At 43.2% G+C, this 27,083-nt stretch overlaps 1 protein-coding gene across 2 annotated transcripts in view; it reads left to right on the forward strand.

Annotated features, from left to right (window-relative positions):
* JMY (junction mediating and regulatory protein, p53 cofactor) overlaps window positions 1-27,083 on the forward strand; it is a 155,300-nt gene that overhangs the window by 35,160 nt on the left and 93,057 nt on the right. For both annotated transcript variants that reach the window (XM_030566549.1, XM_030566550.1), the window contains exon 3: window positions 26,111-26,261. In XM_030566549.1, coding sequence (XP_030422409.1) covers window positions 26,111-26,261 — 151 coding nt within the window. The remainder of the gene's footprint in view (window positions 1-26,110; window positions 26,262-27,083) is intronic.

Here is a 27,083-nt window from a genome sequence, read left to right on the forward strand (position 1 = left end):
GGGGTGAGGAGGAGATGGGGCAGAAGCTGGGGTTAGGAGGTGGTCATAATGGTTGCAGCTCTCATTAAGATAATGACTGTAACAAAATTGCCTGCATCAGTGTTTCAACTTGTCACCTGCGGGGGTCAAGAAGGAAATATTTTCCCCAATGCAAAATTGGCTTTATATGTTCTGTGGGTGTATAGTGGTTCTTTTTTCTTTCTCTGAAGCATCAGAGAATTCAGCCACAGTTGGAGATGGGCTGGTGGACAAGAGGGACCAGTGCTCCGAGTGGGTACAGAGACTCTCTTCTTTCTCGATGCCTGGCTGGAATGTCTTACTCATGTGTTCAGGGTCCAACTGGGACCAGATTTAATGTCAAAAGAATCTCCCCCGGGTCAGATTGGCAGGGACCTCTATGGTTTTTTCCACCTTCCTTTGTAGATGTGGGTGGGTGAGGGCTTGCGGTTTGCCTGCTCGAATCATTTGGACATATCCCTCTTAGACAGTTCCTGGCCATTGGAGGGGCCTTGGACATTGATGGCACCTTGGTCTATCCTGTTTTCTGTGTCACTGGCACAGTTTAGTCTCCTGAGAATTGAAATGTGCTGGTCTAACTCAGGGGTCGGCAACCTTTCAGAGCTAGTGTGCCGAGTCTTCATTTATTCACTCTGATTTGAGGTTTCACGTGCCAGTAATACATTCTAGTGTTTTTAGAAGGTCTCTTTCTATAAGTCTATAATATATAACTAAACTATTGTATGTAAAGTAAATAAGGTTTTAAAAATGTTTAAGAAGCTTCTTTTAAAATTAAATTAAAATGCAGAGCCCCCAGACTGGTGGCTAGGACAGGGGCAATGTGAGTGACACTGAAAATCAGTTCGCATACCACCTTTGGCACGTGTGCCATAGGTTGCCTACCCCAGGTCTAACTAAAGTCTGTGGGCTTTTAATGTACAGGTATCTGGGTAAAATTTAATGGCCTCTTATATGCCAGAGATAAGACTAGATTATGTGATGGCTCCTTTTGGCCTTAAACTCTATAAAGCATTAAAAGAATGTTAAGGCAGCAAAGTCAAAAGTTAGTAAACTCTGGAATTAAGGCTGCCTGTGCATTATTAATTTGGCTCCTTTGTGTGTATTATGATAGTCTTTAATTACGTGATCATACATTTTTTGCCACAAGACTGCTGCCTTATTCAGTGTATAAGATGGGTGATGTTCTGGGTATGCATTGGAGTTGTGTAATGGAAGAGGTGATTGTCTGTTTGACTCAGCCTCATTTGTTCTTTTAACATAGTCTTTTTGGGTGTAATGAGGTTCAATCGGTGAATTATAGTGTTAATTTCACAAATACATTTGCCTGGAACAGGTATGTTTCATACAACCACCAAAACTGAAAATTTGGAAAAGTCACCATGGCTAACAACCTCTCTCTTGTATTTTAATTACAAGTGGTTATCTTAATTTGTACGCTTCATTCTACTGTACCTAGCATGGTGCTCCTTAGCATTCTAAGGAAACAGAGTATTCTTGGGAGTTGGACCAGCAAGTATAAAGCACACTTTTTTTAAAAAAATATTATTGAGAATCTGTGCTCTTCTGAAAGAACAAAACATTCTGAATGCATGACATCAAGTTTCATTAGCTGGAGATTTAGATTTTTCAAAAACAAATCATGCCAGGCCAACCTAATTTCCTTCTTTGACAGGGTTACCAGCCTAGTGGAAAGAGAGAAAGCAGAAGACATGATATATCTTGATTTTAGTGAGATCTCACCTTTTTGTTCTGGCTTATTGTGTGCTTCAGTTATGGACAGTGGTTTACTACCATGGTAATAGGCACTTTGGGATTGATCCAGGCACTGCTTACTTCTGTGAGAGTCTAATGTGAAGTAAAAATTGAAAGGCGTGGCTACACTATGGAGTTTATGGTGCCACCGTAAATTCTCTAGTATAGCCACTTTAAGCCAACGAATGGCTTCACTACTTCAGCCCCTGCGAGTAGCTATGTCAGTGGGAGAAGCTCTCCCGCCGACATAGTGCTGTCCACAGTGGTGCTTATGTTGGTGTAACTTATGTCATTGAGGAGTGTCATAAACAGATAGCTAAGGGTTAATGTTCTTTTACCTGGAAAGGAGTAATCTGAAACACCTGACCAGAGGACCAATCAGGAAACAAGACTTTTTCAAATCTGGGTGGAGGGAAGTTTGTGTGTGAGTCCTTTGTTCTTGGTTTTCTGCCTGTACTCTCTTGGCTATGAGAAGATTTTTCTGCCTCCTGCTTTTCTAATCTTCTGTTTCCCAGTTGTAAGTACAAAAGATAAGATAGTGATTTATAGGGTTTTTTTCTTTTGTATTTACATGTGTGTAGTTGCTGGAGTGTTTTGAAGTGTGTTCTTTTTGAATAAGGCTGTTTATTCATATTTCTTTTAAGCAATTGACCCTGTATTTGTCACCTTAATACAGAGAGACGATTTTTATGTATTTTTCTTTCTTTTTACATAAAGCTTTCTTTTTAAGACCTGTTGGAGTTTTTCTTTAGTGGGGAACTCCAGGGAATTGAGTCTGTAGCTCACCAGGGAATTGATGGGAGGAAGAAGTCAGGGGGAAATCTGTGTGTGTTAGATTTACAAGCCTGACTTTGCATACCCTCTGGGTAAAGAGGGAAGTACTTGTGTTTCCAGGACTGGAAATAGGGAGGGTGGAATCCCTCTGTTTAGATTCACGGAACTTGCTTCTGTATATCTCTCCAGGAACCCAGGGAGGGAACACCTGGAGGGGGGAAGGGAAATGGTTTATTCCCCTTTGTTGTGAGACTCAAGGAATTTGGGTCTTGGGGTCCCCAGGGAAGGTTGTTAGGGGGACCAGAGTGCCCCAAAACACTCTAATTTTTTAGGTGGTGGCATCTTTACCAGGTCCAAACTGGTAACTAAGCTTGGAGGTTTTCATGGTAACCCCCATATTTTGGACGCTAAGGTCCAAATCTGGGAATATGTTATGACAAGGGGGTGGCTTATTCACAGCCCTGAATTACATGTCCCTGGGGTACAATCTAGAACTGTGACACCTCTGTGCCCCCTTAATTCTCCCCCCTGAGCTGTCTTACAATGCTGTGCTAGTGACAAGCAGCAAAACCCCTCCAGGTGCTGTGATCAGTCAGCCAACAATATGCAGGGAGATACCTAGCTAAATTGCATGAATGCTATATAAACCATTCATGAATTATACAGAGAGAGACACCAGCAAATCTCCCCAGGCCCCAATCTTGTACCTCAGTGATGTCCCACCTGACACTGCTCAAGACCTTCTCATGAACAGTGCAAGCTTATTAGTTAGTTTGCCACTTCATCAAAGGAAAGTGGACATGCACCTGCCATTGTAATCTGAGCAGATTCCCCAAGCACTTTATACAAGCTCTCTGGTAAGGATAAAACATTAAAATAAGTTTATTAACTACAGAAAGATTTTAAGTGATAAAGTGTTAGGCACAAAGATCAAAGTTAGTTACATAAGAAATAAAAATAGAATTTGGAATGCTATTCTAACTTTAACAAACTAAGCAAGATTTCAGTCAAACAGCTTTTCTCACCCCACTGGATGTTCCAGGCAGTTTACAGTTCTAAATATACAGGGTGGATTTCTTTCTCAGCCTGGGACCAATCTTCCCGGTTAAATGGTCTTCCAAATGATCTTCTAGGTCAGGCCTGCACAACTCGTAAAGCGGCAAGGGCCACATTGCTCCAAAGAAAACAGCTGAGGGCCTAACCCCCCCGGCCCCGTGGAAGCGCCCAGCCCTGCAGAAACAAACCCTCCTTCCCCAGCGCCGCCCCACCAAAACAGCTGTGGGCCAAAAAGGAAGGTTGAGGGTGGGGAGATGATACTTGATTTTAAATCAACCAGAGGCTCCCAGCTGAAGAGGTGGCTGGGAGCCCTCAGGGTCAAATTGAAGGGCCCGGGGCTCCAGCAGTTGGGGGAACCCGGAGCTTTGCGGGGCTGGAGCAGGGATTTAAAGGGCACAGAGCTCCTGCTGCTGAGGGGAGCCCAAGCCCTTGAAATGCCAGCACCAGCCCATCCGCTGGAGCCACAGCTGGGATTCAAAGGGCTCTGGACTGCCTGCAGCCGCGGGGAGCCCTGAGCCCTTTAAATCTCAGCCGCCGCTGGGATTCAAAGGGCTCTAGGCTGCCCGTGGTGGCGGGGAGCCCTGAGCCCTTTAAACCTCAGCTGCGGCCGGGAATCTCTGCGGGCAGCCCAGAGCCCTTTGAATCCCGGCCACGGCTGGGATTAAAAGGGCTCTGGGCTCCCCGCCGCTGAGGGCAGCCCAGAGCCCTATGAATCCCGGCCTCGGCTGAGATTTAAAAAGCTCTGAGCTCCCCGCCGCTGCGGGCAGCTCAGAGACTTTTGAATCCCGGCCGCAGCTGAGATTTAAAGGGCTCTGGCCTCCCCGCCACTGCGGGCAGCTCAAAGGCTTTTGAATCCCGGCCGCGGCTGGGATTGAAAGGGCTCTGGGCTCCCCGCGGCTGCGGGCAGCCCAGAGCCCTTTGATTCCCGGCCGCGGGCCGCACAGTGAGCCTCCGGCCCACGGGCCATATGTTGTGCAGGCCTGTTGTAGGTGTTGAGATGGGGGAGGCAAGAGGCCAAGTGCTGATGTAATGTCATCAATCCTCATTTATACTTTCTCTCCAGGTGCTAAAGCAGCTAAAAAGATCTTTGCTATGATGGCCGAAAGGCTAGCTGTAGGTGTTTCCCACTGACCACATATTTCAGGAACAAACATACAGCAATACTTCATCACATCACATGCAATGATAGTACATACAATTCAACAGGATATTGATGTTCAACAGATTAAGACTTTTTAAATGATACCACACAAGGCATACATTGTACAAAAGATATCATAACATAACACAGTGGTGAATATGGGAGTTCCAGGGTGCTATTTTGAAGTATGGAGTATCACACGTAAGTTATACTGACGTAAGCTATAGTGTAGACCTAGCCTAAGATAAATGGTTTCAAAACAAACTTGTGGGAGGAAGTCCCCAGCACTGCTTTCTGCAGCACATAGGTATTCTTGGAGTTCTGGCTTGGATTGACTGTGCATAACATATGAGAGTTGATAGACCTAAGTATATTTGAAGATTGTTATCAGGTCCCCCTTGGTCGTCTTCTTTTCTCAAGATTAAACATGTCAAGATTTTCTATACCTTTTCTCACTTTTGTTGCTCTTCTCTTGTCTCTCCAGTTTGTCCATATTTTTCCTAAAGTGGACACAATACTCCAGCTGAGCCTTCACCAATGCTGAGGAGAGCGTCAGTGGCGGATTAACAAATTTGGCACCCCTAGGCCCTCTAAAAATTGCTGTCCCCCCTCTCCCCGCCAGCTCACCTCTGCTCCCCCGCGGTAAGCTTGGGAGGGAGGGGGAGAAGGGGGGTTGTGGCGTGCTTGAGGGATGGCAGCGGTGGAGTGGGAGGTGAGCTGGGGCAGGAAGTGTTTCCCTGCCCTCCCAGGAGTCACTCCCCATGCCCGCCGGCCCTAACTCACCTTTGCTCCGCCTCCTCCGATTGGCGGCTATTCGCTTCTCCCTCCCTCCCTCCCTCCCAGCGCTTTCGCGCGGTAAGCCTGGGAGGGAGGGGGGAGAAGAGGAGTTGTAGCACACTCGGGGAATGGCAGTGGTGGAGCGGAGGCGACCTGGGGCAGGAAGCGGTTCCCGTCACCCCTCCCCCCCCGGGTTACTCCCCGTACCCACAGGCCCCAGCTCACATCTGCTCTGCCTCCTCCAAGCGCACCGCTACTCGCTTCTCCCTCCCTCCTAGCGCTTTCATGCGGCAAGCCTGGGAGGGAGGTGGAAGGAGGAAAGCACAGCGCGCCTGAGGGAGGAAGCGGGCCAGGAATTTGGGGAAGGGTCGGAGTTGGGGAGGAGTCATGAGCAAATTTGCTGCTCTAGGCCTAGGCCTTGTTGGCCTAGGCGATAATACGGTGCTGGAGAGCGTGACAATTACCTCCCCTGTCTGATGTACAACACTCCTGTTAATACACCACAGAATATTAGCCTTGTTTGCAACTGCATCACATTGTTGACTTATTGAATTTGTGATTCACTATTATCCCCTACTCCCCTTCAGCAGTACTACTGGCTAGCTAGTTATTCCCGATTTTGTAGGTTGTGCATTTGGTTTTTACTTCAGACCAATTCTCTAATGTGTCAAGGTCGTTTTGAATTCTGATCCTGTACACTAAAATGCTTGCAACCCCACCCAGCTTGGTGTCATCTGTAGAGTTTATAAGCATACTCTCCACTCCCCTGTCTAAGTCATGAATAAAAATACTGAATAGTACCAGACCCAGTACTGACCCGTGTAGCATCTCCTAAATATGTAACTCACAAACCTTCTGGGTGTGGTGTTCTATCCCATCTGGTGGCACCAAGACAACTTACGGAGAGAGAGATTAATAAGTCTGCTTTACAGCCTTAGCTAACACCAGTTGGCTTTTTAGCTCATTGTCATAACATTTTTCCCAGATCTGGACCTTAGAGTCCAAAATATGGGTGTTAGCATGAAAACCTCCAAGCTTAGTTACCAACTTGGACCTGGTAAAGCTGCCACCAGCCAAGAATCTATACAGTGCCTGGCGCACTGTGGTGTCCCCAAAACCTTCCCTGGGGGACCCCCAGACTCAGATTCTTTGAGTCTCACAACAAAGGGGAATAAACCATTTCCCTTCCCCCATCCGGGTGTTCCCTCCCTGGGTTCCTGGAGAGATATACCGAAGCAAGCTCCGTGAATGTAAACAGAGGGACTCCACCCTCCCTGTTTCCAGTCCTGGAAACACAAGTACTTCCCCCCTCAACCAGAGGGTATGCAAAGTCAGGTTAGTAAATCTAACACAAAGAGATTTTCTCCCCTGACTTCTTCCTCCAACCAATTCCCTGGTGAGCTGCAGACTCAATTCCCTGCAGTCCCCACTAAAGAAAAAACTCCAACAAGTCTTAAAAAGAAGGCTTTATATAAAAAAGAAAGAAAAGGACATAAAAATGGTCTCTCTGTATTAAGGTGACAAATACAGGGTCATTTGCTTAAAAAATGAATAAACAGCCTTATTAAAAAAGAATACAATTGAAAACGTTCCAGCAACTACACACATGTAAATACAAAAGAAAACAATATAAACCTTATTGTCTTACTATTCTTGCACTTACAATTTGGAAACAGAAGATTAGAAAGCCAGGAGACAGAAAGATCACTCTCAGAGCCGAGAGGGTCAGACACAAGACAAAGAACAAAGGACTCACACACAAACTTCCCTCCACCCAGATTTGAATAAGTTTTGTTTCCTGATTGGTCCTCTGGTCAGGTGTTTCAGGTTACTGGTGTTACCCCTTTACAGGTAAAAGAACATTAACCCTTAGCTATCTGTTTATGACACTCATACAGTACAGGCTCATGTACTACGTTCCGGAGGCCCCAGGTTCTATTCTGCCCGCCAGTGACTGGAGTCTGTCAGCATTACAAGTGGGGGCTTGTCCTGGATTTCAACCGGGAAGTCTCTCTGAAGCTCAGGATGTGCTTCCTCAGCTTGGGGAAGTGTGTAACCCCCAGGCCTCCTGGGTGTGGTGTTCTGTCCCATCTAGTGGTACCGAGACCACTGAGATAGAGAGAGAGAGAGATTAATGAGGTCTGCTCTACAGCCTTAGCCAACAGTTGCGGCTTTTAGCTCATGCAGTAGAGGCTTATGCAGTAAGCTCCAGAGGTCCCAGGTTCGATTCTGCCCACCGACGACCGGGGTCTGTCAGCGTTATAAATACACCTTCTGAGTTTGAAAGCAAACTATTGATAACTACTCCTTGAATACAGCTTTTCCAACCAGTTGTGCACCCACCTTCTAGTAAGTTCATCTAGACCATCTTTCCTTAGCTTGCTTCTTAGAATGTCATGTGGGGTTGTGTGAAAAGCCTTACTAAAATCAGGATATATCATGTTTTTTTCTTCCTCTCTTTCCACAAGGCTAGTAATCCTGTCAAAGAAGGAAATTAGGTTGGTTTGGTATGATTTGGTTTTGGAAAATCTAACCCTTTTATCCTCTAGGTGCTTGTTGATTGTTTAATTTTGTTCCAGTTTCTTTCCAGTATCAAAGTCAGGCTGACTAGTTAATAATTTCCTGGGTCGTCTTTGTCCCCCTTTTTTAAAAATAGGTACAGTTCTGAGATTGCTTTAGCTAGTTCCTTGTGTAACCTAGGATGATTTTTTCCACTGGACCCTAACTGTAATTCATCTAAGTATTCATTAACTTATTATTAGCCAGTTAATCTCTCCCCCATCCCCCCCTCTATTGTTAATATTAGTTGTTGTTTTGAGTATCTGGTCAACATTAACCTTTTTAGTGAAGACTGAAGCAAAATAGGCATTAAACATTTCAGCCTTCTCGATTTCATCCGTTATTAGCTCTTCTTCCCTGCTAAGTAGAGGGACCGACACTTCGCGTCATGTTTCATGTGCTCCTAATGTATTTAAATAACCCCTTCAAATTGCCTTTTATATCACTGCCTAGGCATTTTGTGCCTGAGCCTTTCTGATTTGTGCTACATGTTTTGTGCTGTGCTTCTGTTCACCACAGTAGCAATTTATCCATTGCTTTTTCTGTAGGATTTCTTTTTGACTTTTCATGTGATTCATGGCTCCATCAGGAGCTCCTTATTACCTCTTACTATTCTTCCTATCTTTCTTCACATTGGGATAGTTTGCAGTTGTGCCTTTTATATTGGCTCTTTGAGAAACTGCTGGCCCTTCTGAACTCCTGTTTCCCTTAATTTTTCTTCCCATGAAACCTCACTTACCAATTCTGAGTATTATAGTCTGCTCTTTTTGAAGTCCATTGTCCTTATTCCGCAGCTCTTGTCCTTTTACTGAGAATAATGAAATCTAACATTTTATGATCACTTTACCCAAGTTGTCTTCTAACTTCAGATTTGCTATCCTCCTTGTTGGTCAGAATCAAGTCTAAAATGGCTGTCCCCCTAGTTACTTCCTCCACTTTCTGAAACAAAAAGTTGTTCCCAACACATTCTGGAATTTATAATTACCTGTCAGTTCAATTTAGGAAAATGAGAACACTGTTATAATTAAAAGTGGTACTGTCTATTTAAAAACACTGCACTTAATGAAAATGTATGTGGTTTAACTACCTTCAGCAGCAATTGTGAATTCACACGAATGTGTTTTTTTAAGCATAACTTTGTAAATGTGGCCAGATTGAGGGCTAACATGAGAAATATGAGAGCCTGAAATTCACTTACAGTTCATTTTGCTTATTAATTATTTCTGAAGCTGCGGAATTGATAATTGTTCTGTGTGTTGTGCTTCTGTTTTTAAACTACTGTTAATAATGTCTAATGTCTAATTTAATTAGCTTGACAACTTAACTGATCAAGGCCTGATGGCGAACTATACTAATGTTTAAAGTTACAACTGTTTGGGTATTAATGTGACTGTTAAAAGGACAGATATCTTTTGAAAACAGCTTTATATTTTGATGAAACTTCAGATTTTTACTAAAAGCTACCATATAGTATGAAATGATTTTAAACTTCACTAAACCTATTCTCTCACTTTAATGTGAGGGTAACTAAGAATATGTAGCCTGAAAAGAAAAATGTTAACACAGAAGGGGACTTTAAAAGACTCTCTCCAAACATACTCTAGAAAATGTCCTCCATATATTGGAATGAAAGACCCTTTAGGCCCCAATCCTGCAATACAGTCAATGTGAGTGGACTCCCATCTTCATGGAGTTCCATTGAAGTTAATGAGGCGCTGTGTGGGTAAAGGGGTCCAATCGCTTGGAGGTGATTGCAGGAAAAAAATAGTAAGTTTCTTATCCTCATGGTTACAGAGAAAAGCCTGAAAATGTCTATTTTGAAGCCCACATGGAGAGACTGTGAAACAGCAATATTCAGATAACACCCAGCTCTACCTCTCCCTTCTCATCGTATGCAAACAACCTAATGTCACAGCCCTGTAGTGGCTTGGCTGAGAACAGCAAGTAGATGAAAAACAGTTGGCTAAAGTTGAATCCTGAACAGGCCAAGGTGATGATAGTGGGGAAAAAGAAACACTTCGGAAAACTCCCAACCTCTACAATAGTACCCCCAGTTGAAGGTATCTGCCCTAAGATCATGTAAGAAAAATGATCCAGGATACAGCTACATAATACCTAGAGAAACTAGTAAAAAGGGAAAAAAATAATAAAAATGAGCTTATGTGAAATTTACCTGTTCCAGGCAAATGTCTTTTCAGAATGACTTCAACATATTCATTTTTCATATATTCCAAAGCCAGAAAAGATCCTTGTGATCATCTGGTCTGACATCCTGTATAGCACGGGCATAGAGCTTTTCCAAAATAATACCTGGAGGATATCTTTTAGGAAAACATCCAGTCTTGCTTTAAAAATGGTCATTGATGAATCCACCACAACTCTTAATAAATTGTGCCAACGATTAATTGCCCTCATTGTTAAAAACTTACACCTTCATTTCCAGTGTAGATTAGTCTAATTTCAATTTCCACGCATTATTGTGTTGTTCCTTTCTGTGCTACATTGAAGATGCCATTATTAAATATTTTTTCCCCATATAAGTACTTGCAGACTGATCAGGTCACCGTTTAACATTCTCTTTGTTAAACTGACTAGATTGAGCTACTTGAGTCTGTCACTACAAGGCATGCTTTCTAATCCTTTAATCATTATCATGGCTCTTCTCTGAATCTCTCTAATTTATCAACATCCTTCTTGAATTGTGGACACCAGAACTGGATGCAGTATTCTAATAGTGGTTTCACCAGTGCCAAATACAGAGGTAAAATAACCCCTGTACTCCTACTCAGAGTTCACCTGCTTATGCATCCCGGGATTGCATTAGCACTTTTGGCCACAGTGTCACCCTGGAAGCTCATTTTCAGCTGATTATCTGCTACCATACCCAAATCTTGTTCAGAATCACTGCTTCCCAGGATAGAGTCCCTCATCTTCTAAGTATGGCCTACCTTCTTTGCCCACATCTGATCTAAATGGAAATGTATACATCTGGGAACAAACTTCAGCCTGCGGGCCACATCTGGCCTGTGGGACCATCCTGCCTGGCCCCTGAGCTCCCAGCTGAGAGCCTAGTCCCTGGCTCCTCCCCCCCCGTCCCTCCTTCCCACAGCCACACAGCCATGCTCTGGCCCACGCCTCCCGCTGGGCAGCGTGGGGAGTGCAGCTGGCTCTGGCCAGATGTTGCGGCTGCGAGCTCCTGCTGCTGGTAAGGGCGTGAGGAGTGGGGGGGGGTTGAGTAAGAGATTGGAGGGTCCTGGGGGGCAGTCAGGGAGGAGGGGGTGGTTGGATGGGGTGACGGTTATGGGGGGCAGTCAGGGGATGGGGGAACAGAGAAGGTTGGGAGTGGGAGTCCTGGGGGGCCTGTCAGGGGACGGGGATATGGATAGGGGTTGGGAGGGCAGTCAGGGTACAGGGAGCAGGGAGGTTGGATAAGGGGGTGGGATCCCAGGGGGCAGGTAGGGACGGGGGGTCCTGAGGATGAGGAGCAGAGGGCTGTTGGATAGGGGGTGGGAGTCCCAGGGGGCCTGTCAGGGGGCAGGGGTGTGGATAGGGGTAGGGGCAGTCACGGGACAGGGAGCAAGGGGGTTGGATGGGTTGGTGGTTCTGAGGGGAGCAGTCAGGGGGCAGGAAGTGGGAGGGAGCAGATAGGGAGCTGGGGCCAGGCTGTTTGGGGAGGTACAGCCTTCCCTACCCAGCCCTTCATACAATTGCGCAACCCTGATGTGGTCCTCGAACCAAAAAGTTTGCCCACTCCTGATTTAGATGTATTAAAATGCATGTTTGCTTGCACCCAGCTTACCATACGATTGCAGATCACACTGAATCAGTGTCCTGTTCTCTTCATTACCCTGAAAGAACCTGCTTCAATACAGGGGAAAAAATCTCCTCCAACTGTACTCCCCTGGTTGTCACCTACTACCCCACACTGAAATCCCTAAGGGATGTCATCAAACAATTACAACCCATACTTGATGAGGACCACACCATGAAAAAAATATATCCCAAACACCTTCTGGACTTCAAACAACCCCCTGATCTCACCAAGCTGATTAGAAACAAGCTTCCCACAGATCAGGAGCCACCAACTTAAAACGGCAGCAGCTCGTGCTGTGACAACAGATGCAAAACCTGTAGACATATCTACACTGCAACAATGATCAACATTCCCCATAACACACCTTTCAAGATCCCTGGGTCCTACACATGCCTATCACAACATGTGATATGGCTCATCCAATACACTAAATCCCCAGTAACAACTATGTGAGTGAAACCAACAATCATTATGTTCTTGAATGAACTCAGAGAGAAAAATAAGACAAATATACCATATCATCCATGGGCATACGCTTTTCACAAAATCATCACTCCATATCTGACCTCTCAGTCCTCATTCTCAGAGGAAACCTGCACAACACCTTCAAAAGGCAAGTCTAGAGCTTAAATTCTTAACTTTTAAGACCATGCTTCTTAGCATCAAGCTAAGACACTGGATTTATGGCTTATTACAATGATCTGTAACCCACTAACCCCCCTTTTTTGTTTTGTGGCTGCAGGGGTGTTCATGTGTCACTTCACCTTGAATGGTTGGAATATGTGTTAATTACTTATGCTGAACAATCTGTTCCACCTTGTATTTAGCTGTGACACTCACTTGTACACCTATACCTCGATATAATGTGACCCGATGTAACACAAATTTGGGTATAACGCGGTAAAGCAGTGTTCCGGGGGGGTAGGGGGCTGCACGCTCCGGTGGATCAAAGGAAGTCGATATAACACGGTTTCACCTATAACACGGTAAGATTTTTTTGGCTCCCGAGGACAGTGTTATGTCAAGGTAGAAGTGTATTTAGTTGAGTACCTTTCCCTGACCTGAAGGGCTCTGTGCAGTTTGAAAGCTGGTTTTCACCAACAGAGGTTGGTCCCATCAAAGATATATTACCTCACCCACCTTGTCTGTCTATTTTGAGACATATCAGTTAGATAGTTTTAAATCCATTTATTGCATGCCATGTCAACCTTTATATTGTTCTAATTTTTAAATAAAAAATATCCTGTAGTACCAAGTCACACATGTTAGAGAAATCTAAATATATTACATAAACGCTGTTACTTTTATCAACGAAACTTGTAATCTCATAAAAATAAAATCAAGTTAGTTTGACAGCATCTGTTTGCTGTAAACTAGGGCTGTTGATTAATTACAGTTAACTCATGCGATTAACTCAAATTAATCACAATTTAAAAAGTAATCACAGTTTTAATTGCACTGTTAAACAGTAGAATACCAGTTGAAATTTATTAAATATTTTTGATGTTTTTCTACATTTTCATATATATTGTATTGTGTTGTAATTGAAATCAGTGTATATTATTTTTGTTCACTAATATTTGCACTGTAGTGCAATCTGTGTCATGAAAGTGAAACTTAGATGTAGATTTTTGTTGTTGTTACGTAACTGCCTTAAAAAATAATATAAACTTCAAAGCCTACAAGTCCACTCAGTCCTTCTTCTTGTTCAGCCAATTACAAAGACAAACAAGTTTGTTTACATTTGCAGGAGATAATGCTGGGTGTTTCTCGATTTTCTGGTGACATTGTAAACAGGAAGAGGCATTTGTATGGCACTTTTGTAAGGTATTTATGTGCCAAATAAGATAAACATTCATATGCCCCTTCATGCTTCACCACTATTCCAGAGGACATGTTTCCATGCTATTGATTTACATTATTCTCCCTTTATTTCTTTTACTGGGGCTCCTACTTGCCACACCAGTATCTTGTCTGGGGTGAATGTCAGACTGACAGGCCTATAATTACCCAGGTCACCCCATTTACCCGATTTACCCTTTTAAAAAATTAGCATGACATTAGCTTTCTTCCAGTCTTCAGGAACTTCCCCAGTGCTCCAAATGATCTCTCATGACACGGGGAACTGGTGTGGTCTAACAAATTCAACCAGTGAAATATGCTGTGATCATTTTACTGTTTAAATCATCCAGTCTGTCATTCTGATTAACAAAGTTTGTATGCAAGTGAATGTTTAAGTTCGGAATTATACTTTTTATATTCTTTTCTTTATCTCGAAGGATCCTAAAATGCTTTAAAATGTAAATCTAGAGTTCATAAGCTTTTGGGTAAAGGGGTGTGCTGAGCTGAGCTTTGAATGGAGAGAAGGTGGCGATATAGTGGACTGAGGCAATGAGGAATATAGGAAGATACAGCAGAACCCTGTTTATCTGATCTAATTGGGATGGGGCCCAGATCGGATAATCAAAAATCCAGATAAACCAGAGAATGGGAAAGTGCAGTGCTGCAGTGCCATCTAGCGGCCACAGGAGAGATTGTATCTGTCTGCGCTGGTAGTATGGTTAACACAAAGAGCCGACTAAAGGAGGGTTGGATAAACGGAGTTCTACTGTATACAGAAAAAGGCACATTGAGTGAGAAGAATACAGACAGGGGCACATTGTGTGACCAGGATAGAGTGAAGGGGGCAAGGGAGAGGATGAAAGATGTTGAGCAGAGTTTGTGTTTGAAATAAAATTGTGCAAGGTATTGAGGGCAAAGAAAAGTGACTTAACTGTTTGGGAAAGATAAGAGGAAGCAATCCAATGTTTATTTGAATCTCTTGATTGAATGGAATAAGTTGCTTTTATGCTTCTGATGCTGCTATTTCTTCTCCAGCAGCAGTGAGAAACTTACATGATCCTAGTCAATTTCCCCCCCTGCTTTTGCTGTGGCAGTATCTGCAGAAGCTGCTCCCCTACTGCTGCTGTGGGGCACTATGGTATAGTCAAGTCTTGCTCCAAATAGTTTTGAAATGTTTGTCAAGTCTTACTCCAAATTAATGACTTTTAATTAAAGGTTGTATGTGAAAATAATATAGCAGGGCACAGATTATCCAACAAGTTCTTGAAATGTATTGGAGACAGTTTTATTTATTTCAGAAGGTGGAGAAAGCTACTGGGAGGAGGCTGTCCTAGATTTGATTTTGACAAATAGGGAGCAACTGGTTGAGACTTTTGAAAGTGGAAGGCAGCTTGAGAGAAAGTAATCATGAAAATGGTAGAGTTCATGAATCTAAGGAATGGTAGGAGGGAGAACAGCACAATAAAGACAATAGATTTCAAGAAGGCAGACTTCAGCAAACTCTGAATTGGTAGGTAAATCCCATGGGAAGCAAGTCTAAGGGGAAAAACAATTGAAGACAGTTGGTAGTTTTTCAAAGAGACATTATTAAGGGACAAGAGCAATCTATCCCAATGCATAAGAAAGATAGGAAGTATGGCAAGAGACCACCCTGGCTTAACTAGGAGATCTTCAATGATCTAAAACTCAAAAAAGAGTCCTACAAAAAGTGGAAACTCGGTCAAATTTCAAAGGATTAATATAAATAAATAACACAAGTATGCAGGGACAAAATTAGAAATGCCAAGGCATGCAATGAGATCAAACTAGCTAGGGACATAAAAGAAAGAAGAAAACATTCTACAAATTCATTTGAAGCAAGAGGAAGACCAAACACAGAGTAGGCCCATTACTCAATGAGGGGGGAAAGACAACAGAAAATGTGGAAATGGCAGAGGTGCTTAATTATTTCTTTGTTTCGGTTTTCACCAAGAAGGTTGGTGTCTACCATAGTGAATGCCAGTGAAAATGAGGTAGGATCAGAGTGTTAAATAGGGAAAGTACAAGTCAAAAATTACTTGGAGGAGATGTCTTCTGAACAGCAGGGCCTGATGAAATGCATCCTAGAATACTCAAGGAGCTGACTGAGGAGATACCTGAGCCATTAGCAATTGTCTCTGAAAAGTTATGGAAGACAGGAGACATTCCAGAAGATTGGAAGAGGGCAAATATAGTGCCCATCTATCAAAAGGGAAATAAGGACAACCTGGGAAATTACAGACCAGTCAGCATAAATTCTGTACCTGGAAAAATAATGGAGCAAATTAATTAAGCAATCAATTTGCAAACATCTAGAAGATAATAAGGTGATAAATAACAGCATGGATTTGTGACGAACAAATTGTGTCAAACCAGCCTGATCATTTTCTTTGACAGGGTAACCAGCCTTGTTGATGGGGGGAAGTGGTAGATGTGGTATATCTTGACTTTAGTAAGGTTTTTGATACTGTTTTGCATGACCTTCTCATACACAAACTAGGAAAATACAGCCTAGATGGAGCTACTATAAAGTGGGTGCATACCTGGTTGGAAAATCATTCCCAGAAAGTAATCATCAGTGTTTCACAGTCATGATGGAAGGGCATGACAAGTGGGGTCCCTCAGGGATCGGTTCTGGGTCCGGTTCTGTTCAATTTCGAAATCACTGATGAAGGTAATGGCATAGAGAGTACATTTATAAAGTTTGCGGACGATACCAAGCTATGAAGGGTTGCAAGTGCTTTGGAGGATAGGATTAAAATTCAAAATGATCTGAACAAACTGGAGCAATGGTTTGAAGTAAGTAGGATGAAATTAAATAAGGACAAATGCAAAGTACTCCACTTAGGAAGGAACAATCAGTTGCACACATACAAAATGGGAAATGATTGCCTAGGAAGGAGTACTGCGGAAGGATATCTGGGGCTCTTAGTGGATTACAAGCTAAATATGAGTCAACATTGTAACACTGTTGCAAAAAAAGCAAACATCATTCTGGGATGTATTAGCAGGAGTATTGTAAGTGAGACACAAGAAATAATTCTTCCACTCTACTCCACGCTGATTAGGCCTCAACTGGAGTATTGTGTCCAGGTCTGGGCACCACATTTCAGGCAAGATGTGGACAAATTGGAGAAAGTCCAGAGAAGAGCAACAAAAGTGATTAAAGGTCTAGAAAACATGACCTATGAGGGAAGATTGAAAAAATTGGGTTTGTTTGTCTGGAGAAGAGAAGACTGAGAGAGGACATAACAGTTTTTTCAAGCACATAAAAGGTTGTTACAAGGAGGAGGGAGAAAAATTGTTTTCCTTAACCTCTGAGGTTAGGACAAGAAGCATTGGGGTTAAATTGCAGCAAGGGAGTTTTAAGTTGGACATTAGGAAAAACTTCCTAACTGTTATAGTGGTAAAACACTGGAATAAATTGCCTAGGGAGGTTGTAGAATCTCCATCACTGGGAATTTTTAAGAACAGTTTGGACAAACACCTGTCAGGGATGATCTAGATTCATAGATTCTAGGGTCAGAAGGGACCAATGTGATCATCTAGTCCGACCCCCTGCACAAAGCAGGCCACAGAACCCTACCCATCCACTTCTATAACAAATCCCTAACCTGTGCCTGAGTTATTGAAGTCTTCAAATTGTGGTTTGAAGACCTCAAGCTGCAGAGAATCCACCAGCAACTGACCCATGCCCCACGCTGCAGGGGAAGGCGAAAAACCTCCAGGGCCTCTGCCAATCTGCAGGAAAATTCCGTCCCGACCCCAAATATGGTGATCAGCTAAACACTGAGCATGTGGGCAAGACTCACCAGCCAGCACTCAGAAAAGAATTCTCTGCAGTAACTCAGATCCCATCCCATCACCAACCACTGGGCATACTTATCTGGCGATAATCAAAGATCAGTTGCCAAAATTAGGCTCTCCCATCATACCATCCCTTCCCTAAACTTATCAAGCTTAATCTTAAAGCCAGATATGTCTTTTGCCCCCACTACTCCCCTTGGAAGGCTGTTCCAGAAGTTCACTCCTCTAATGGTTAGAAACCTTCGTCTAATTTCAAGTCTAAACTTCCTAGTGTCCAGTTTATACCCATTCGTTCTTGTATCTACGTTGGTACTAAGCTTAAATAATTCCTCTTCCTCCCTAATATTAATCCCTCTGATATATTTATAAAGAGCAAGCATATCCCCGCTCAGCCTTCTTTTGGCTAGACTAAACAAGCCAAGCTCTTTGAGTCTCCTTTCATATGACAGGTTTTCCATTCCTCGGATCATCCTAGTAGCCCATCTCTGAACCTGTTGCAGTTTGAATTCACCCTTCTTAAACATGGGAGACCAGAACTGCACACAGTATTCCAGGTGAGGTCTCACCACCGCCTTATATAACGGTACTAACACCTCCTTATCTTGGCTGGAAATACCTCGCCTGATGCATCCTAAAACCGCATTAGCTTTTTTCACGGCCATATCACATTGGCGGCTCATAGCCATCCTGTGATCTACCAATACCCCAAGGTCCTTCTCCTCCTCTGTTGCTTCCAACTGATGCATCCCCAATCTATATCTAAAGTTCTTATTATTAATCCCTAAATGCATGACCTTGCACTTTTCACTATTAAATTTCATCCTATTACTATTACTCCAGTTTACAAGGTCGTCCAGATCTTCCTGTATGATATCCCGTCCTTCTCCGTGTTAGCAATACCCCCCAACTTTGTGTCATCCGCGAACTTTATTAGCACATTCCCGCTTTTTGTGCCAAGGTCGGTAATAAAAAGGTTAAATAAGATTGGTCCCAGAACCGATCCTTGAGGAACTCCACTAGTAACCTCCTTCCAGCCTGACAGTTCACCCTTCAGTACGACCCGTTATAGTCTCCCCTTTAACCAGTTCCTTATCCACTTTTCAATTCTCATATTGATCCCCATCTTTTCCAGTTTGACTAATAATTCCGCATGTGGAACAGTGTCAAATGCCTTACTGAAATCTAGGTAAATTAGGTCTACCGCATTTCCTTTGTCTAAATAGTCTGTCACCTTCTCAAAGAAGGAGATCAGGTTGGTTTGGCACGATCTACCTTTAGTAAAACCATGTTGTACTTTGTCCCAATTACCATTGACCTCAATGTCCTTAACTACTTTCTCCTTCAAAATTTTTTCCAAGACCTTACATACTATAGATGTCAAACTAACAGGCCTATAGTTACTCGGATCACTCTTTCTCCCTTTCTTAAAGATAGGAACTACGTTAGCAATTCTCCAGTCGTACGGTACAACCCCTGAGTTTACTGATTCATTAAAAATTCTCGCTAAGGGGCTTGCAATTTCATGCGCCAGTTCCTTTAATATTCTTGGATGAAGATTGTCCGGGCCCTCCGATTTTGTCCCATTAAGCTGTTCAAGTACGGCTTCTACCTCAGATGTGGTAATATCCACCTCCATATCCTCATTCTCATTTGTCATCCTTCCATTACCCCCAAGCTCCCCATTAGCCTTATTAAAGACTGAGGCAAAGTACTTATTTAGATATTGGGCTATGCCTAGGTTATCCTTAACCTCCTTTCCATCCTCAGTGTGTAGCGGTCCCACTTCTTCTTTCTTTGTTTTCTTCTTATTTATATGGCTATAGAACCTTTTACTATTGGTTTAATTCCCTTTGCAAGGTTCAACTCTACTTGGCTTTTAGCCTTTCTCACTTTATCCCTACATGTTCTGACCTCACTAAGATAGCTTTCCTTGCTAATCGCACCCTTTTTCCACTCCTTGTAGGCTTTCTGCTTTTTCTTAATCACCTCTCTGAGATGCTTGCTCATCCAGCTTGGTCTACAACTCCTGCCTATGGTTTTTTCCCCCTTTCTTGGGATGCAGGCTTCCGATAGTTTCTGCAGCTGCGACTTAAAGTAATTCCAGGCCTCTTCCGCATTTAAATCCACAAGTTCTTCAGTCCAATCCACTTCCCTAACTAATTTCCTTAATTCTTTAAAGTTAGCCCTTTTGAAATCAAAAACCCTAGTCCCAGATCTATTTTTGTTTATCCTTCCATCTAGTTTGAACTGAATTAGCTCATGATCACTCGAACCAAGGTCGTCCCCTACAACCATTTCTTCTATGAGGTCCTCACTGCTCACCAAAACCAAATCTAAAATGGCATCCCCTCTTGTCGGTTCTTCAACTACTTGGTGAAGGAATCCATCAGCTATCACATCCAGAAAAATCTGATCCCTACTATTCTTGCTAGCACTTGTCCTCCAGTCTATATCTGGGAAGTTAAAGTCTCCCATGATCACACATTTCCCATTAGTGTTTACTTCCTTAAAAACATTAAAGAGGTCTCTATCCATATCCAAATCAGATCCCGGAGGTCTGTAGCACACCCCAAGCACTATCTCAGGGGAGGCTCTAGTAGCTTTCTTTCCCAGTGTGATTTTTGCCCAGACAGACTCTCTCTTGTCCATTCCATCACTTCTTATTTCTTTACAGTTAACCTCCTCATTGATGTACAATGCTACTCCACCACCTTTGCCTTTATTTCTATCTTTCCTAAACAGCACATAGCCTTCAATACCTGTACTCCAGTCATGACCACTATTCCACCACGTTTCTGTTATCCCTATAATATCTGGTTTCACTTCCTGCACCAGTAGCTCTAGTTCCTCCATTTTGTTCCCTAGGCTCCTCGCATTAGTGTACAGACATCTTAATTTTTGCTGTTTGGCTTCACTCACATTCTGTACCCTGTTAGGCACGGACATTCTACCACCAACATCACCTGTTAGTCTGTTATCTACACTACCCTTCTTCCTTATGCCAATTCTTCTGTCCATGGCTGTATCCCCTCTTACTTTGTTTACTTCCCTCTCAAGGTTAAATTCCGGCTTGGAGATCTCCCAAACATCTCCCAACCATCTCCCCCAAATTTCCAGTTTAAAGCTCTCTTAATCAGGTCGGCGAGCCTCCATCCTAGAAGTCTATTTCCCTCCTTGCTCAGGTGAAGTCCATCCCAAGAGAACAGTCTTCTGTCCATAAATGCTTCCCAGCGGCTGTACATCCCAAGGCCCTCCTTATAGCACCACTGCCTGAGCCATCTGTTGATCGCCATAATCTTGTCACACCTTTGTCGCCCTTCTCTAGGAACCAGCAGAATCCCACTGAAGATCACCTGAGCCTCGATTTCCTTAAGTGTCTTTCCCACTCTGGCATAGTCTCCCTTGATACATTCCAGAGAGTATCTAGCCGTATCATTCGTTCCCACATGAAGGACAATCAACGGATTCTTCCCCGCTCCCGCTAGTATCCTTTTCAGCCGCAGGTCCACATCCTGTATCTTATCACCCAGCATACAGCACACCCTTCTGTTCTCCTGATCAGCTCTAGTCACAGGCCTGTCTGTCCTTCTCAGTAAGGAGTCTCCAATCACGTAGACATGCCTTTTCCTGGTGACAGTGTGCTTTTCCGGTCTATCTCCCGCACCCACCGGCTGCAAGTCCTCTCGATTCCTATTCCCCCTTGCAATCCTCCTGGTGCTCATATATTTGGTGTTGCCTTCATTGACTCCTCTCCTCCTCCTCTTGCAGGACTGTCAACTCTTCTCTTTTTCCTTGCCCTCTCTCCTTCAGCGACCACCTGCTGTGCCCCTTCTTCATTTTTCAACTCTGCAAACCTGTTCCTCGGTTCTATTTCTTCTTCACTGGCCCGTCTTTTCCTCTGCCTGGTTCTCTTAGTCACATGCTTCCACCGTTCACTTTCCTCCCCCAGCAGTCTCTCCTCTGAATTCTTTGGTCCTGCTTCCATCTGCACATCTGAGCTTATCCCTTCACCCCCCTCGTGTCTGTGCTCCATCGTCTGCTCAAACCCCCTTCTGGACTCGACCAGAGTTTGCACCTGCATCTCCAGTCCTCGGATCTTCTCTTCCATCAGCTCTATCAGGCGGCACTTCATGCAGACAAAACTCTTCTCAGGCGCCCCCTCCAGGATCATGTACATGCCGCAGCTTCCACATCCAGTCATCCTCATTGTGTCTTTCCCTGCTGCCTCTGTATCAGTCATGGCCTTCCCACCTGCCGCCTGGTAGTCAACACAACACAAGCCCCCAGCAGGCACCAGACCACCACCCTATCCCTTGACTTGCTTGTCGGTTCCTCTGTCGTAGTCTCCCCTGCAACCTCCCCCTGGATACTCCCACTGAAACTCCCCTGTTTACAGCTCTGTTTGCTGGCTCCTGTGCTGCTGCAGCTGTCTAGATCAGTGATTCCCAAACTTGTTCTGCCACTTGTGCAGGGAAAGCCCCTGGTGGGCCGGGCCGGTTTGTTTACCTGCCGCGTCTGCAGGTTCGTCCGATCGCTGCTCCTAGTGGCCGCAGTTCACTGCTCCAGGCCAATGGGAGCTGCTGGAAGCGGTGGCTGGTATGTCCCTCGGCCCACACCATTCCAGCAGTTCCCATTGGGGTCTGAGAAGTTACAAAGTAATCTACACTGGAGGAAAAATTTGGATTTATCAATGTTCAGTTCCATCGTTGCATTCAAGAAGTTAGAGCCTAAAAGCCCAAGTTCATTTCAGAGTTTAGATAACTTATTTAGAATGGATTGGGAGCGTGTAGTCCTAATACAGTTTCAAAAATATCTTTGGAAGTATAGCTATGTTACAGCTGGTTCTACAGGTTTTTAATAATAATTTTTGGAGGGAAAATGGAGCTGAAATACATTCTCACTTGCTATTATATCAACCAAGCCAAAGTCAGGTCTGAGTGGTGTTCTGGCTGCAGGAATGCACTGAAGTAACTTTGATAACTTTTGTGCCAAACCACCCCCTACATATAAAACTATATATATTTCTTCAGTATACTGCCTTTTATCATAGATATACTATGCTCCCTGTGACAAAGTTCTTCCTCTGCCTTTCTGTGGATTCTCCTCTGTAGTTCTGCACTTTCTGACGGATTTGCTCGCCTCAGAGGTTTTTGGCAGTCCTCAGTTTGTCTCCTTTTGTTAGTGGCACAGACTTGCTGTTCATTCAGCTAACCTCATCGCTGGCCAGCATGGGGAAAAGGAGAACAATCCTCCACAGTCTCTGCTGGGCCCGCCTAATGGGTTGTGGGACAGACCAGAGACCTTCCCCTCTGGTGGGACCCACAGTCCAGATCAACTCCTCTTATATCAAATAGGGAGTTGAGGGATAGGGGGAACCCGGGCCCACCCTCTACTCTGGGTTCCAACCCTGGACCCTGTGGATTGCAGCTGTCTTTAGTGTCTCCTGTAACAGCTGCATGACAGCTACAACTCCCTGGCCTATTTCCCCATGGCCTCCTCTCAACACCTTCTTTGTCCTCATCACCGGACTTTCCTCCTGATGTCTGATAATGTTTGTATTTCTCAGTCCTCCAGCAGCATGCCTATTCACTCTCAGCTTCTTGTGCGCCTCTTGCTTCCAGCTCCTCGCACGCCCCTCACTGACTGCAATGAGGTCCTTTTTAAACCAGGTGCCTTGATTAGCCTGCCTGCCTTAATTGGTTCCAGCAAGTTCCTGATTGTTCTGGAGCCAGCCCTGTTACCTTACCCAGGGAAAAGGGACCTGCTTAATCTGAGGCTAATATATCTGCCTTCTATCACTCTCCTGTAACCATCTGGCCTGACCCTGTCACATCCCTCAACTTGCTTTCATTCTTTCTTATTACTTTAACTGCTGTTGGCACATCTTAGTTATCCTTTTCTACGCTCTGGGCCTAGGCAACTCGTGGTAATGCTGGTGGAGGGAAGATGAGCAGGACAGCAAATTCCCACTTCAGGCAGTAGTGTGCCCTGGCCAGAGTCTAGTTCATGTCACAATCTTGCCCACATTCCGTTGACTGGTTACACAAACAAGCTGGAAAAGTTCAAAAAACGGGGGAAGGAAGGAGGAAGATTCCGAACTGAGGGAGATGTATGCAGTATGAGATTTTAGGAAAAAGCCATAGTTGCAGGTCCCATTTCTGAAAACATGCTGCCCATAGCACATCCACTTTCTCCTCCCTCCTCAGCACACCTTAAAAACAAAAACAAACTTTGAGGACTTTCCAGGGCAAATAATGACCTACTTTTATGTGTCTTCCTTGTTCAATCCCATCTGGCCCTAGGAGGGACTAGGAACCTGCTGTTACAGACTGACATATCCTGAACAGACCGTATGGAATTAAATAAATTTTATTAAATAAAGTTAAACCTTATTAAAGGGGATGTTTTATTAACAATGCAATTGTGTATGTGGTGTTGTGGCATTGTAGAAGATAGAAAATGCAGCTTTTTTCTTTGGTTTCTGTTCTCACTTTGCAAGCATAGGAAAGAAGAAATAAGTTGGGGGAAGGAAAAAGGGGTGTGTGTGTGTGTGTGTGTGTGAGAGAGAGAGAGAGAGAGAGAGACAGTCTCACATCCCTGGTGGTGTTCAGGATTTAGTTGAATCTGATAGAGGTGGCAGTATCATCTGGGTCCCTCTTGGCCTGGTCTGGTCAGGAAATCTCTTGGGACCAGGACGACAAAGGCCTAGCGATGTTACAGTTGATCCCAAGAGATAGCGGGAGATAGCAGCCATGATGGTGAAGCTCATTTCTTCCCCTTTTTCAGTCAGCATGTGTCTCTCTTTGCTGCTGCTCTGCCAATTTCCCTTTTTCTTTTTAAGGACCACAGAAGAGATCAATGGGCATAGTAGTTCATCCTTGCATTATTTTGTCTACCAGTAGGCCTAATTTCCAGCACACCAATTTTGGTTTATTGACTCTTACTCTTCATATTTACCAGGCATTATCTTAACACAGTCCTTGAGTTATATCAGTAGGCCTTTTTGTTTGGAATAATTCAGTCTCACCTTTGCACCTCTTCCCATCAACATTTTTTGTTGATGGTTTATTGTGATGTTTTATACACTTTCACTCACTTTTCACTCTTGAGTTCACAATTAGGATAAATTTGTAGGGTAATTATTTCAGTGCCCCTCTACTGATACATAAAGCTGTCAGAGGCAGCAAGCTGTTTGGTGACTCGCTTGAAAAAATTGATTGAGCCAGGAAGCATAGGTTCTCAATAAATTGCAACTTTCTTGAAAGGGAAAGACACCATCAATCAAATCTGTCACTCCAGAGTGTTAACATTCAGTAATAAATGCCTTGCTGACTTGTTTCTTCTCTGGGATTAATTCTCCAACTTTTAGAATAGAATGTTAATCTCAGACTCCTTCCAGAACAATCAGATTTAATGTAAAATGCCTTTTCAATATGAAAAGAGGCTGTGTGAAAATGGCATGTTACTCAAAATATACCCTGACAGCAGAATATACAGCATTGATGTGCAAAATTTGTATTGCTTTTTACTCCTCTTAGCACTGCAGAGCCAGAATGTTTGTTTGAGGGAGAGTAAATGGATTCTGTTCTTGTACATGAACAGAGTTGTTTACAAGCCCACTGAATGCAATGACAATACACTGGTATTACTGCAAGGCACAATATAAAGGCAAACTTGTGTAAATAAAGACTTAATTTGGCCTGTACAAACACTGGATACTAGTGGAAGAGTCAGTTGGGGAGGAAGAATAGTTAATGTATAGAGTACTGGACTGCAAAATTGGGTTTAATTTCTGGCTTGGCCAAAGATTGACTTTGGGAGCTTTGCAAGTCAATTAACCTATTATTTGTGTCTGACATAAGGGGGAATTGAACCCACATCCTAGAGTACTCTAATCAGTGAGCTAAAAGTTAAAAGGGAGGTCCTCCTCCGCCTCAAAACTCCTCCCTCAAAGCATTTTTTTTTTAAATAGTCCTCTTTGACTTTTGTCAAAATGTCAAAAATCTAAACAAAATTGTTTTGAAATGGGTTGAAACAGAATGTTTTGTTTCAACATTTACTAAAATGTCTTTTTATTTGTTTGTTTGTTTGGTGGACACTTTTGTGAACTCTACACACAGTCTCTAACAGTTCAGGATCAACTGAAGCTGCAGTTTTTGGCAAATAAGCAATTTACTGAAAAATTGTGCCTGTTTCTACCTTAGAGTACAATTTACATTGACTTCAGACTGCAAACCTTCATTGGGACTATAGCCTGCCTGGTTGAAGCATTTAAGCTATTTTGATTTGTTGAAGGTGGCATTGGTGCAATGTAGTATGGCTGCTTTGTTTACCTATTTTTTGTTTTGATTTTCTATTCTTACAGTAAGAATATTAGTAAGGCCCTACGCTTGTCCTTTTTCAGCATAAATGAGCATTTTAAAGGTTTTTTTTCTTCATTTTTTAATCCATTGATTAATTCATTGATTTTTATCCACCCAGGTTGACTGCAACTAGCTGCCATTGACAAAATTTAATTTGTTGATGTTAATGATGGACTGATTTATTTTCAGATCTCCATAGAGAATGATTACCTAGGCCCCAGGAGGATTGAGAGTCTACAAAAAGAAGATGCAGATTGGCAGCGGAAAGCCTACATGGCTGTCCTTTCTATTCAGGATCTTACCGTTAAGTACTTTGAAATAACAGCCAAAGCACAGAAAGGTAACCATTTTCCACTGTCTTATTTTTTTCACATAAAGGTTATTTGAAATCTAAGTTGAATTTTAATAGTTCCTTTTTTTAAGAAGTGGAAAAATGCAATCCGAGAAAGTATAGGCCTGTTAGTTTGATCCCAGTTCTATGCAAGGTCTTGGAACAAATTTTGAAAGAGAAAGTAGTTAAGGATATAGATGTTAATGGTAATTGGATAAAATACAACATGGCTTTACAGAAGGTAGATTGTGCGAGACCAACCTGCTCTCCTTTTTAGAGAAGATAACTGATTTTTTAGACAACGGAAATTAAGTAGATCTAATCTACCTGGATTTCACTAAGGTAGTTAAGGTTCCACATGGGAAAATATTTGTTAAATTGGAGAAGATAGGGATTAGTATGAAAATTGAAAGGTGGACAAGGAACTGGTTAAAGGGAGACTACAATGTGTCATACTGAAAGGTGAATTGTCAGGCTGGAGGGAGGTTACTAGTGGGGCTCCTCAGGGATCAGTCTTAGGACCAATCTTATTTAACATTTTTATTACTGGCATAGAAAGTGGGAATGTGCTAATGTGCAGATGAGACAAAGTGGGGAGGTATTGCCAATGTAGAGGAGGACTGGAATGTCATACAAGAAGATCTGGATGTCCTTGTAAACTGGAGTAATAGAAACGGGATAATATTTAATAGAGCAAAGTGCAAGGTAATGCATGTAGGAACTAACATACCCAGCTTATAGCAAAAATTCTTCTTGTATCAGTTGGGAGTGACGGAGGAGGAGAAAGATTTGGGTGTACTCATACAGAATGAGTATGACCCACCAGTGTGA

Source organism: Gopherus evgoodei, chromosome 6, assembly GCF_007399415.2.
Source record: "Gopherus evgoodei ecotype Sinaloan lineage chromosome 6, rGopEvg1_v1.p, whole genome shotgun sequence".
NCBI lineage: Eukaryota > Metazoa > Chordata > Testudines > Testudinidae > Gopherus > Gopherus evgoodei.